The sequence below is a fragment of the Salmo trutta genome, chromosome 39 (genome assembly GCF_901001165.1).
Source record: "Salmo trutta chromosome 39, fSalTru1.1, whole genome shotgun sequence".
NCBI classification, from domain to species: Eukaryota; Metazoa; Chordata; class Actinopteri; order Salmoniformes; family Salmonidae; genus Salmo; species Salmo trutta.
The window spans coordinates 16,334,284-16,349,227 of record NC_042995.1 but is presented as its reverse complement, the minus strand read 5'-3'; the positions used below and the strand labels follow the sequence as shown (position 1 = coordinate 16,349,227).

General features: G+C 45.2%; 2 protein-coding genes across 2 annotated transcripts in view; one reads left to right on the top strand and one right to left on the bottom strand.

Annotated features, from left to right (window-relative positions):
* Window positions 1-62: 62 nt before the first annotated feature.
* Window positions 63-14,835, bottom strand: LOC115179629 (secretin receptor-like). Its single transcript, XM_029741270.1, has 13 exons — window positions 14,646-14,835; window positions 13,517-13,616; window positions 12,191-12,286; window positions 9,122-9,219; window positions 8,824-8,933; window positions 8,503-8,635; window positions 7,088-7,241; window positions 6,857-6,917; window positions 6,690-6,759; window positions 1,075-1,166; window positions 685-823; window positions 564-605; window positions 63-422 (listed from the first exon to the last, which is right to left on the bottom strand). Exons 1-13 carry the CDS (start codon window positions 14,709-14,711, stop codon window positions 270-272), a joined length of 1,314 nt encoding a protein of 437 aa, XP_029597130.1. The 5' UTR covers window positions 14,712-14,835; the 3' UTR covers window positions 63-269.
* The window catches only part of cfap221 (cilia and flagella associated protein 221), a 22,792-nt gene continuing 20,028 nt past the window's right edge, over window positions 12,181-14,944 (top strand). Inside the window, exon 1 of the mRNA XM_029741263.1 lies at window positions 12,181-12,308. The gene's annotated coding sequence lies outside the window, so the exon portion shown is untranslated. The remainder of the gene's footprint in view (window positions 12,309-14,944) is intronic.

Genomic DNA, 14,944 nt, shown 5'->3' with positions numbered 1-14,944 from the left:
ATGAAGAGCTGAGTCCTACTTCACCTTTTTGAATATGTTTCTTAGGATTTCCACTGAACCCAAATGTTCTAGATCTTCAGGCCTGGTTTACTGTCCTAGAAATGTTGCTTGAGGGAATGGCAAAAATCACAGTACAGTGCTGTTTCCCATGCCATGTCCAAGTCTTCAAGAGTGGCCAAGTGATTCTGTGGACCATTCCTCAAGTTCTAGAACTTAAGTTCCCTTGGTATGTCTAGGAGATCTCCAGTGATTGGGGGGTGGGTCAAAGATCATGCCAGGCTGGCTGGTCCAGAACAGGGAAGTAAGGAGACCTGGGTAAGGGGAGAGATGCTTTGGCTCATGGAACCATGCTGTCTGGGCTCCTCGTGTAGATGCTGCTTCAGCCTCCACCTGCACCATCTCCTCTGTACCTCGTACTGTACCTGTGTTTGGAGGGGATGAGGATTGAGAGTGTATCATCGAGCACTAGTTAGCCAGGGCTGCTGCCTAATATTAGCAATTGCACATTTATACCACTTATTTCAACTTGCATAATAGTTTGGAGAAATGGGCAAAAAACCTACCTCCCCATTTAGAAAACAGTAAAGAACAGCAACTCCAAAGCCCTGGAAAGGAAGAAAGGGGAATTTAGACATCATATAGTATTCCCGCAAAGTAAAAAAAAGAAAAGTCAGTCAAAATTACCTGTGTTGATGCAAGAGCCAGCTCAGCAAAGGTCCATATTTTGTAAGTTAAACCACTGACTTTGATGGGTAAGAAGGCAAAGAGGATGTAGTACACACCAAAGAGGGTCACCAAAAGAAAAGTTGATTTGGTAAGTCTCCTGAAAATATCCAAAGAAAATATGCAATTTTACAATATACAAAAGACACAAATCAGTACTGTACACGTTTTGAGAGATTCCATTAGTTTGCCGTTTTGGTCTTTCAGGTTTGACTGGGCAACGCTTACAGAAAGTTAGCACAGGTACTGTAACACTGTTGTAAGCAATTAAGTAATATTATTTTAGCCTACAAAATAAACATTCTTGAAATGCTTTGGTAATGGTACAGTATGGTCATGTTGACAACTCACTTGTATTGGCTCAATTCATTTCCATGCATGTCTGGCATCCGCAGTTTCCCCACCAGAATTCTTAAGATGCTCAGAAAAAATACCAAATTAATCTGCAATGAAATGGCAACAAATGATTACCGTAGGGAGTAAAACTAATATTTACATTCTCAGTTATACAATTTGTTTTTTATATGGCACATACGCCAGATACAATGGTGGAGACTAACAGTGAAAATGCTTGCTTACGAGCCCTTTCCAACAATGCAGAAAAAAATAGAAAAATGAAGCTAAAGTGCATTCGGAAAGTATTCAGAACCCTTGACTTTTTCCACATTTTGTTTATGTTACAGCCTTACTCAAATTGATTACTTGTATTTCTTTCCCCCTCATTAATCTACACCCCATAATGACAAAGCAATAACAGGTTTTTAGAAATTACTAAAAAAATACACTATCACATTTACATAAGTATTCAGACCCTTTACTCAGTACTGTGTTGAAGCACCTTTTGGCAGAAATTACAGCCTCAAGTCTTCTAGGGTATGACGCTACAAGCTTGGCACATCTATATTTGGGGAGTTTCTCCCATTCTTCTCTGCAGATACCCCTGCGTTGTCTTGGCTGTGTGCTTAGGGTCGTTGGCGAAGGTTCACCTTCCAACAGGACAATGTCTGAGGTCCTGAGCTCTCTGGAGCAGGTTGTCATAAAGGATCTCTCTGTACTTTGCTTCATTCATCTTTCCCTCGATCCTGACTAGTCTCCCAGTCCCTAACGCTGAAAAACATCCCCACAGCATGATGCTGCCACCACCATGGTTCACCGTAGAGATGTTGCCAGGTTTCCTCCAGACGTGACGATTGGCATTCAGGCCAAGGAGGTCAATCTTGGTTTCATCAGAACAGACAATCTTGTTTCTCATGGTCTGAGTGCTTTAGGTGCCTTTTGGAAAACTCCAAGCGGTCTGTCATGTGCTTTATACTTAGGAGTGGCTTCCGCCTGGCCACTATACCATAAAGGCCTGATTGGTGGAGTGTTGCAGAGATGGTTGTCCTTCTGGAAGTTTCTCCCATCTCCACAGAGGAACTCTGTCACTGACAGAGCTCTAATCGGGTTCTTGGTCATCTCCCTGACCAAGGCCCTTCTTCCCAATTGCTCAGTTTGGCCGGGAAGCCAGCTCTAGAAAGAGTCTTGGTAGTTCCAAACTTCTTCCATTTAAGAATGATGGAGGCCACTGTGTTCTTGGGGACCTTCAATGCTGCAGACATTTTTTGGTGCCCTTCCACAAATCTGTGGCTCGACACAATCCTGACTCGGAGCTTTACGGACAATTCCTTCGATCTCATAGCTTGGTTTTTGCTCTGACATGCACTGTCAATTGTGGGACCTTATATAAACAGGTGTGTGCCTTTCCAAATCATGTCCAATCAATTGGATTTACCACTGATGGACTCCAATCAAGTTGTAAAAACATCTCAAGGATGATCAATGGAAATGACTCAATTTCGAGTCTCATAGCAAAGGGTCTGAATACTTATGTAAATAAGGTATTTCAGTTTCACATTGAATGAATTTGAAAAATTCCTGTTTTCGCTTTGTCATTATGGAGTATTTTGTGTAGATTGATGAGAAAACAAATTCTAAAATAGATTAAATGCATAAGGCTGTAACATAACAATGTGGAAAAAGTCAAGGTGTCTGAATTTCTGAATGCACTGTAGCAGGGAGTACCAGATCAATGTGCAAGGGTATGAGGTACAGTATTTGAGGTAGATATATACATGAAGGCAGGGTAAAGTGATTAGGCATCAGAATAGATGATAATAATAGAAGTCAAATAAAGCACAGAGTAGCAGCATATGAGTGTGTGTGTGTGGTTTTTCTTGTGTACAACACATTAGGAACACCTGCTCTTTCCATGACATAGTTGACTGGGTGAATCCAGGTGAAAGCTATGATCCCTTATTGATGTCACTTGTTACATCCACTCCAAATCAGTGTAGAGGAAGGGGAGGAGACAATAGATTGTGTGTCATTCAGAGGGTGAATGGGCAAGACAAAGGATATAGGTGCCTTTGAATGTGTCAAGAAATGCAACACTGCTAGGTTTTTCATGCTAAACAGTTTCCTTTCTGTATCAAGAATGCTCCACCACTCAAAGAACATCCAGCCAACTTGACACAACTGTGGGAATCATTGGAGTGAACGTGGGCCAGCACACTTGTGGAACGCTTTTGATACCTTGTAGAGTCCATGCCCCGACAAATTAAGGCTGTTCTGAGGGCAAAAAAAAGGGGGTGCAACTCAATATTAGGAAAGTGTTCCTAATGTTTTGTGCACTCGGTATGTGTATATACAGTACCAGTCAAAAGTTTGGACACCTACTCATTCAAGAGTTTTTATTACATTTTTTACTGTTTTCTACATTGTAAAATAATAGTGATGACATCAAAACTGAAATAATACATGGAATCATGTTAAACAAATAAAAATGTGATATTCTTCAAAGTTGCCACCCTTTGCCTTGATGACATCTTTGCACACTCTTCGCATTCTCTCAACCAGCTTCATGAGGTAGTCACCTGGAATGCATTTCAATTAACAGGTGTGCCGTGTTAAAAGTTAATTTGTTAACGTTTGAGCCAATCAGTTGTGTTGTGACATGTTAGGGGTGGTATACAGAAGATAGCCCTATTTGGTAAAAGACCAAGTCCATGTTATGGCAAGAACAGCTCAAATAAGCAAAGACAAACGACATACATTATATCATTACTTTAAGACATGAAGGCCAGTCAATGCAGAACATTTCAAGAACTTTGAAAGTTTCTTCAAGTGCAGTCACGAAAACCATCAAGCTCTATGATGAAACTGTCTCTCATGAGGACCGCCACAGGAAAGGAAGACCCAGAGTTACATCTGCTGCAGAGGATAAATTCAGTAGAGTTATCTTCACCTCAGATTGCAGCCCAAATAAATGCTTCAGAGTTCAAGTAACAGATACATCTCAACATCAATTGTTCAGACGAGACCGCTTAAATCAGGCCTTCATGGTTGAATTGCTGCAAAGAAACCACCAATAAGAAGAGACTTGCTTGGGCCAAGAAACACGAGAAATGGACATTAGACCGGTGGAAATATGTCCTTTGATCTGATGAGTCCAAATTTGAGATTTTTGGTTCCAACTGTTGTGTCTTTGTGAGATGCAGAGTAGGTGAACAGATTATCTCTGCATGTGTGGTTCCCACCGTGAAGCATGGAGGAGGTGGTGTGATGGTGCTTTGCTGGTGACACTGTCAGTGATTTATTTAGAATTCAAGGCACACTTAACCAGCATGGCTACCACAGCATTCTGCAGCGATACGCCTCCCATCTTGTTTGCACTTAGTGGGACTGTCATTTGTTTTTCAACAGGACAATAACCCAACACACCTCCAAGCTGTGTAAGGGCTATTTGACCATGAAAGAGAGGGATGGAGTGCTGCATCAGATGACTTGGCCTCCACAATCACCCAACCTCAACCCAATTGAGATGGTTTGGGATGAGTTGGACAACAGAGTAAAGGAAAAGCAGCCAGCAAGTGCTCAGCATATGTGGGAACTCCTAGACTGTTGGAAAAGCATTCCAGGTGAAGCTGGTTGAGAGAATGCCAAGAGTGTGCAAATCTGTCATCAAGGCAAAGGGTGGCTACATTGAAGAATCTAAAATATTTTGATTTGTTTAACACTTTTTTGGTTACTACATGATTCCATGTGTATTTTCATAGTTTTGATGTCTTTTTGTCAACAATACAGAAAATAGTAAAAATAAAGAAACTGAATGAGTCGGTGAAAGAGAGGGTTAATTAATGCATATAGTTAGTTAAATGGTTACCCAGACTATTTATGGCTATTTAGCAGTCTTATGGCTTGAGGGAAGAAGCTGTCTCGAAGCCTGTTGGTCCGAGAGCTGATGCTCCAGTACCATTTGCCAGACTGTAGCAGAGTGAACACTGCCTGATATAGAGGTCCTGGGGCCGGATTCACTTACGAAAAAACATACGTTTCTTAAGGGTAAAAAAAACAAGAAGTTCATAAGTGCAATTCCTCAAAATGTTCTTTGGAATTCATAGTTTTCTTAGAAAATATATTTACATTTACATTTTAGTCATTTAGCAGACGCTCTTATCCAGAGCGACTTACAGTAGTGAATGCATACATTTCATACAATTTCATACATATCATACATTTTTTTTCTGTGCTGGCCCCCCGTGGGAATCGAACCCACAACCCTGGTGTTGCAAACACCATGCTCTACCAACTGAGCTACAAGGAAAGACGTTCCTAAGAACTTCGTAAATATCTTACGTGGTATTGACATTAGTGACAGGCTTATTTACTGGTTTCAAGCACATGTGACAGGGATGATAGGATTTGGCCCACTATAATAGTTTTGATATTTACATTTATTAATTTTTTCTGCCATTTTCTTCCTTAAGGTTTTGTGAATCCGGCCCCTGGATGGCAGGGAGCTCGGTCCCAGTATTATACTGAGCCTTCCGCAACACCCGCTGTAGTGCTTTGCGGTCAAGGGCGTTGCATTTTCCATACCAAGCGGTCATGCACCCAGACAAAATGCTCTCTGGTGCAGCTGTATAACATTTTTTGACGATCCGAGGGCCCATGCCAAATCTTTTTGGCCCAAGGGGGAAGAGACATTGTTGTGCCCTCTTCATGACTGTGTGGGTGTGTGTTTACACTATGTTAAGACCTTAGTGATGTGGACACCAAGGAACTTGAAGCACTCGACCTGCTCCACTACAGCCCTGTCAATGTGGATTGGGATATTCTCTCCCCTCTCTCCTGCAGTCCACGCTCAGCTCCTTGGTCTTACTGACATTGAGGGAGAGCTGTTGTCCTGGCACCACACTGCCAAGTCTCTTACCTCCTCCTTGTAGGCTGTCTCATCACCATCGGTGTTCAGGCCTACCACCATTGTCATCAGCAATCTTGATGGAGTTGGAGTTGTGGGTGAACAGGGAGTACAGGAGGGGACTAAGCACACACCTCTGTGGGGCCCCGTGGTGAGGGTCAGGATGGCGGAGGTGTTGCCTACCCTCACCATCTGGGGCCGGCCTGTCAGGAAGTCCAGGATCCAGTTGCAGAGGGTCAGTCCAAGGGTCCCGAGCTTGGAGGGGAATATGGTGTTGAACGCTGAGCTGTAGTTTATGAACAGCAATCTCACATAGTTATTTCCTCTCTTGTCCAGGTGGGAAAGGGCAGTGTGAAATGCAATTGCGATAGCATCATCTGTGGACCTGTTGGGGCAGTATGCTAATTGGAGTAGTTTCAGTGTGTCTGGGATGATGGTGTTGATGTGTGACAAGACCAGCCTTCCAACGCACTTCATAATTACAGATGTGATGTGCTACAGGGTGATAGTCATTTAGGCAGTTTACCTTGGAGTTCCTGGGAACAGGTACAATGGTGGTCAGCTTGAAACATGTTAGGATTACAATCCAGGACAAGGAGAGGTTGAAAATGTCCGTGAAGACACTTGCCAGCTGGTCTGCGCATGCTCTGAGAACACGCCCTGGTATTCCATCTCAAACAATGCATAGGCCTAATCATTAGTTATCACCAGCGATTGATGCACTTACAATTATGAAGAGTAGGACTGGTAATCGGAGAATCCACCATACCCAGTCATGTACCCTTGTCTCCCAGCAGCTTGAGGAGAAATGAAAACATATGCATGTATGTGAACTATGATACAATTGTCATCTGTTTAAAATAATCTATGACATCCCATTCATCTGTATCTTACCCTTCATCCTCATAGAAGTATTTTGCCAAGCCCCAGGATACAATGACAATAATTGGCAAACCTATGTAGAAAAACAAAACAAAAACGGTTTAGTTAAATCCAACCCTCTCATTTCAGTTAATAGTTCACTATCAAGTCTGTCTTTTAACAGATCAAAATGACATGACATTGCTAGATGACAATGACATGGTATCAGTAGTGTTGTAATGTAGAGGGGACAGGTGTCCGTACCCCAACCCATGATGATGTACCACCAAATGTGTTTCTTCTTGGAGAAGAAGGAGACGCTGACCAGGGTGTGGAGGTAGTGTCCCTCCACCAGCAGCCAGCTGTAGTTAGCCATGATGCAGTAGTTGGAGAACGTCACCACTAACTTACACACCACCTACAGGATATGATGAGAAAAGATATATACACTACATGACCAAAAGTATGTGGACAACTGCTAGTCAAACATCTCATTCCAAAATCATGGGCATTCATGTGGAGTTGGTCCCCCCTATTGCTACTATAACAGCCTCCACTCTTCTGGGAAGGCTTTCCACTAGATGTTGGAACATTGCTGTGGGGACTTGCTTCCATTCAGCCACAAGAGCATTATTGAGGTGGGGCACTGATGTTGGGCGATTAGGCGAGGCTCACAGTCAGCGTTCCAATTCATCCCAAAGGTGTTCGATGGGGTTGAGGTCAGATCTGTGCAGGCCAATCAAGTTCCTCCACACCAATCTTGACAAACCATTTCTGTATGGACCTCGCTTGTGCATGAGGGCATTGTCATGCTGAAACAAGAAAGGGCCTTCCCCAAACTGTTGCCACAAAGTTGGAAGTACAGAATCGTCTATAATGCCATTGTATGCTGTAGCGTTAAGATTTCCCTTCACTGGAATTAAGGGGCCTAGCCTCTACCAAACTTTACAGTTGGCACTATGCATTGGGGCAGGTAGCGTTCTCCTGGCATCCGCCAAACCCAGATTTGTCCGTCGGACTGCCAGATTGTAAAGTGTGATTCATCACTCCAGAGAACGCGTTTCCACTGCTCCAGAGTCTAATGGCGGTGGTCTTTACACCACTCCAGTCAACGCTTGGCATTGCGCATGGCAAACCCATTTCATGAAGCTCCCGACAAACAGTCATTGTGCTGATGTTGCTTCCAGAGGCAGTTTGGAACTCAGTAGTGAGTGTTGCAACCGAGGACAGAATTTTTACAGTTGACCGGGGCAGCTCTAGCAGGGCGGAAATTTGACGAACTGACTTGTTGGAAAGGTGGCATCCTATGACGGACGGTGCCTCGTTGAAAGTCACAGAGCTCATCAGTAAGGCCATTCTACTGCCAATGTTGGTCTATGGAGATTCCATGACTGTGTGCTCGATTTTATACACCTATAAGCAACGGGTGTGGCTGAAATAGCCGAATCCACTCATTTGAAGGGTTGTCCACATACTTTTGTGTGTATATAGGAGCGGTATTTTAGTATGTTCATATCATGTTGAAAGATTAATAACTTTTATCAAAACAAGGAATCTTTTCAAGAGTTACAAAAGTGAGTCATTCCACTTTCACACACTAAATGACTAATTTCTCTATCAATGTGTTCATCCATTCACACATGCATTGACAGTCACTACAAAGTACAGTAGATACGTACTGGGTAGTCGTCACAGTGGTAGAAGTCTTCATCGGTGAAGAGCACAGAGTCTTTGATGAAGATGAAGGTAGCACGCAGGATGAAGGAAACGAAGAGTTGGATGTGGATGTAGTTTCTGGTGCAGTGCAGTTTCCTAGACAACAGAAGTGTAAAAGCAGTTTGAAATGTCCTCCTTGACCAACATGCTTTTGTATGTTTAATCCCCCACTGAGACCCAATATTAAGATACGCATGTTGGTTACAGCGCAGTTTATTGGGTACCCAAATGGATTATCACATTTTTATCATAACAGTTCTTAGACTTGATTCTCTGTTTCTTACCTAAAGAGACAGAGGATGGCGACGGCGATGGTGAGAGAGATTAGAGAGAGAGCGTAGCCTGCAGTGTACATGGTCTTCACGTAGGGGAAGTACATGTGGGAGTCATGTGACTAGGAGGAAAAAGAGACCTGGGGGTAAGAATTGTTTTACATAAATTGTCCGTATTTTTAAATCATGGCTCATATTGTCCGTATTTTTAAATCGATGCTCAACACCTATATTGCTTTCCCTTATTTTTAAGTACTGAATCAAATACAAAACCATTGATGTAACATACTAAAAGTACACATGTACTCACCTCTCCAGGTAAGTGTAAGGTTTCGTTGAAACATGTACGCTCGTAAGGAGGGAATGGGTCCGTCCAGCCCGTGTCTGTGCAGTTCCGGTACACTTTACCTGGAAAATCATACAGCCTCATCAATACTTACTTACTGTACTGTTCAAATAAACTAATTATGGCCATGAAAATAGTCGGCATCAGAGTAAAAAACATTGACCATAGAACAGACCTAAGATTTTCTAAGACCTACGCAGTACGCAGGTTCAATGTCTCAGATATTTTAGTGCAGGCAGTAGTTATTGCAGGCTTCATTTGTGTTACGTAAGGTTGTCATAAAATCACTTCATGATGCCGCTGTTGTTTCCACTTGCAGACCTTTTATGAACTCTATACCACTCCTCTGTCCTTTTAGTCTATTGCCTGTATGAGCATCCATCAACAGTTTATGGTAGAAAGACAAACATTTTTGTATTGAATGGAAACAAATGATCTTGGTGGTGGATCATTTACTAACACACACATAACAGCCAGGGGTGGTGGTCTAACACACAACAGCCAGGGGTGGGGTGGGGGTCTAACACACACAACAGCCAGGGGTGGGGGTCTAACACACACAACAGCCAGGGGTGGGGGTCTAACACATCATAACAGCCAGGGGTGGGGGTCTAACACATCATAACAGCCAGGGGTGGGGGTCTAACACACCATAACAGCCAGGGGTGGGGTGGGGGTCTAACACACACACACACACAACAGCCAGGGGTGGGGTGGTGGTCTAACACACACACACACAACAGCCAGGGGTGGGGTGGTGGTCTAACACACACACACACAACAGCCAGGGGTGGGGTGGTGGTCTAACACACCCAACAGCCAGGGGTGGGGTGGTGGTCTAACACACCCAACAGCCAGGGGTGGGGGTCTAACACACCATAACAGCCAGGGGTGGGGGTCTAACACACCATAACAGCCAGGGGTGGGGGTCTAACACACCATAACAGCCAGGGGTGGGGGTCTAACACACCATAACAGCCAGGGGTGGGGGTCTAACACACCATAACAGCCAGGGGTGGGGGTCTAACACACCATAACAGCCAGGGGTGGGGGTCTAACACATCATAACAGCCAGGGGTGGGGGTCTAACACATCATAACAGCCAGGGGTGGGGGTCTAACACATCATAACAGCCAGGGGTGGGGGTCTAACACATCATAACAGCCAGGGGTGGGGGTCTAACACATCATAACAGCCAGGGGTGGGGGTCTAACACATCATAACAGCCAGGGGTGGGGGTCTAACACATCATAACAGCCAGGGGTGGGGGTCTAACACATCATAACAGCCAGGGGTGGGGGTCTAACACATCATAACAGCCAGGGGTGGGGTTCTAACACATCATAACAGCCAGGGGTGGGGGTCTAACACATCATAACAGCCAGGGGTGGGGGTCTAACACATCATAACAGCCAGGGGTGGGGGTCTAACACATCACAGCCAGGGGTGGGGGTCTAACACATAACAGCCAGGGGTGGGGGTCTAACACATAACAGCCAGGGGTGGGGGTCTAACACATAACAGCCAGGGGTGGGGGTCTAACACATCACAGCCAGGGGTGGGGGTCTAACACATCACAGCCAGGGGTGGGGGTCTAACACATCACAGCCAGGGGTGGGGGTCTAACACATCACAGCCAGGGGTGGGGGTCTAACACATCACAGCCAGGGGTGGGGGTCTAACACATCACAGCCAGGGGTGGGGGTCTAACATAACAGCCAGGGGTGGGGGTCTAACATAACAGCCAGGGGTGGGGGTCTAACATAACAGCCAGGGGTGGGGGTCTAACACCTAACAGCCAGGGGTGGGGGTCTAACACCTAACAGCCAGGGGTGGGGGTCTAACACCTAACAGCCAGGGGTGGGGGTCTAACACCGAACAGCCAGGGGTGGGGGTCTAACACCTAACAGCCAGGGGTGGGGGTCTAACACCTAACAGCCAGGGGTGGGGGTCTAACACCTAACAGCCAGGGGTGGGGGTCTAACACATAACAGCCAGGGGTGGGGGTCTAACACATAACAGCCAGGGGTGGGGGTCTAACACATAACAGCCAGGGGTGGGGGTCTAACACATAACAGCCAGGGGTGGGGGTCTAACACATAACAGCCAGGGGTGGGGGTCTAACACATACAGCCAGGGGTGGGGTCTAACACATAACAGCCAGGGGTGGGGGTCTAACACATAACAGCCAGGGGTGGGGGTCTAACACATAACAGCCAGGGGTGGGGGTCTAACACACATAACAGCCAGGGGTGGGGGTCTAACACACATAACAGCCAGGGGTGGGGGTCTAACACACATAACAGCCAGGGGTGGGGGTCTAACACACATAACAGCCAGGGGTGGGGGTCTAACACACATAACAGCCAGGGGTGGGGTGGGGGTCTAACACACATAACAGCCAGGGGTGGGGTGGGGGTCTAACACACATAACAGCCAGGGGTGGGGTGGGGGTCTAACACACATAACAGCCAGGGGTGGGGTGGGGGTCTAACACACATAACAGCCAGGGGTGGGGTGGGGGTCTAACACACATAACAGCCAGGGGTGGGGTGGGGGTCTAACACACATAACAGCCAGGGGTGGGGTGGGGGTCTAACACACATAACAGCCAGGGGTGGGGTGGGGTCTAACACATAACAGCCAGGGGTGGGGTGAGGGTCTAACACATAACAGCCAGGGGTGGGGTGAGGGTCTAACACATAACAGCCAGGGGTGGGGTGAGGGTCTAACACACATAACAGCCAGGGGTGGGGTGAGGGTCTAACACACATAACAGCCAGGGGTGGGGTGAGGGTCTAACACACATAACAGCCAGGGGTGGGGTGAGGGTCTAACACACATAACAGCCAAGGGTGGGGTGAGGGTCTAACACATAACAGCCAAGGGTGGGGTGAGGGTCTAACACATAACAGCCAAGGGTGGGGTGGGGTCTAACACACTGTAACAGCCAGGGGTGGGGGTCTAACACACTGTAACAGCCAGGGGTGGGGGTCTAACACACTGTAACAGCAAGGGGTGGGGGTCTCTCACCTTCTGATTTGAAGAAATTGGGACAGTTGTGTGATGCCGTTTCCCCTACAAAAGCAGGAGACCAGCAATTCAAGTGGTCCCACATACCCTTGCAGTCTGAATAAGAAAAACAAATCAGGTACTGTTTTCTTATTTCTCTCAAATTCTAATTATCAAAGTGTGTTAAATGTTTTTGTTTTTTTGGGGGGGGGCTATACATGTGTTTGGTGGTTTGTTGTCATGCATTATAAGGCAAACAGTACAACGGCAGTCCTTGTTTGATCGTTATGAATAATTTACATTTTAGTCATTTAGCAGACGCTCTTATCCAGAGTGACTTACAGGAGTAATTGGGGTTAAGTGCCTTGCTCAAGGGCACATCAACAGATCTTTCACCTAGTCGGTTCGGGGATTCGAACCAGCGACTTTTCATTTACTTGCCCAACACTCTTAGGCTACCTGCCGACCATAGTACAGTAATAACAAGAGGAGCAAGACAAACATCTCTGATAATGAGCTGTTTTCGCCAACATGACAGTAACGTTGAACTCAAAGGGGGTAAGTAACTACAACGATAATATGGTATGTTGAGATCTAACCTACTCTACTGCCACTAGAGGGAAACCTAGTCCACTGTCAAACTGGCCTGGTTCCCAGTGATGTGCTGATGATGTGTGGTGCCGTTTCAGATTTTTATACCTGTGGGACTGGAAATGATTTTACTCTTATGTTGTATGCATATCATATAATGCCATAAAAAATAAATGTCTAAGAACATTGACTATTATGGAATAGAGAAGGAACATGTTAACCGCTACAAGTCCATGCTGCTTGCCTACGGAGCTGTGAGGGGAACGGCACCTCCGTACCTTCAGGCTCTGATCAGGCCCTACACCCAAACAAGGGCACTGCGTTCATCCACCTCTGGCCTGCTCGCCTCCCTACCTCTGAGGAAGCACAGCTCCCGCTCAGCCCAGTCAAAACTGTACGCTGCTCTGGCACCCCAATGGTGGAACAAGCTCCCTCACGACGCCAGGACAGCGGAGTCAATCACCACCTTCCGGAGACACCTGAAACCCCACCTCTTTAAGGAATACCTGGGATAGGATAAAGTAATCCTTCTACCCCCCCCCCCCCCCGAAAGATTTAGATGCACTATTGTAAAGTGGTTGTTCCACTGGATATCTTAAGGTGAATGCACCAATTTGTAAGTCGCTCTGGATAAGAGCGTCTGCTAAATGACTTAAATGTAAATGTAACCTATATTTGTTTAGCTTAGGAAAACATGACAAACCATGCTGGGTATGAATTTCTAAGGGGAAAAAATACAAAACGGTCTCATCTCACCTGGTTGGGGAGTTTTGGACACATTATGCAGTCGCAACTCATGAAGGCACCTCTCCTCCTCTCTAATAAGAATGATGTACGGCTCACAGTCTGCTTGAACCTTTCATAGTTAAAAATAAAGTATGCATGTTTCATCTCCCCATAGCCTACAGTGCCTTCAGAAGGTATTCACACCCCTTGACTTTTTCCACATTTTGTTGTTACACTGAATTTAGAATGGATTAAATTGAGTTTTTTTGGCACTGGAATTAAGTGGAATTATGTTTGTTTTTTAAATTTTACAAATTAATAACAAGCTGAAATGTCTTGAGTCAAAAAGTATTCAAACCCTTTGTTATGGCAAGCCTAAATAAGTTCAGGAGTAAACATTTGTTAACAAGTCGCATGTTTTTTTAAATGTTTTTTTTATGACTACCTCATCTCTGTACCCCACACATACAATTATCTGTAAGGTCCCTCAGTCGAGCAGTCAATTTCAAACACAGATTCAACCACAAAACCATGGAGGTTTTCCAATGCCTTGCAAAGAAGGGCACCTATTGGTAGATGGGTAAAAATGTTAAAAAGCAGATATTGAATATCCTTTTGAGCATGGTGAAGTTATTAATTACACTTTGGATTGTGTATCAATACACCCAGTGACTACAAAGATACAGGCGTCCTTCCTAACTCAGTTGCTGGAGAGCAAGGAAACCACTCAATTTAGACATGAATTGTATATGTGTGCCATTCGGAGGATGAATGGGCAAGACAAAAGATGTAAATGCCTTTGAACAGGGTATGGTAGTAGGTGCCAGGTGCACCAGTTTGAGTGTGTCAAGAATTGCAACACTGCTGGGGTTTTCCACCCGCAACAGTTTCCCGTGTGTATTAATAATGGTCCAGACCAGACATCCAGCTAACTTGACACAACTGTGGGAAGCATTGGATTCAACATGGGCCAGCATCCCTGTGGAACGCTTTCGACATCTTGTAGTCAATGTCCCGACGAACTGAGGCTGTTCTGAGGGCAAAAGGGGGTGCAACTCAGTATTATGAAGGTGTTCCTAATGTTTCGTACACTCAGTGTATAAGTATGTACCTCTGCCAAACATGCCCATCTGTTTCAAACACGCGCGTGTTTTCTTACCTTCTTGTACATGCCCAGTAGGATTCCAATAATTCCAATATGCATTTTGTCAGTCACAAGCATCATTTACCAGAAAACTGTAACCTAATTATAGACCTGAATTAACGGTAAGCTAACTTTCGGTACTAAAAAGCAGCAAGCCATCAATCAGCATCCGCTGGCTTTGTCCAAGCCAACTGCATGTGTTTTGTTTGTGCAGTTCTTACACCTGACCTTTTTATAATAGACGACTACCAAAGACAATATTGTATAAAGATAGGCAGAAACTGCTTCTCCAATAGAAATCCCCGATAACGCTT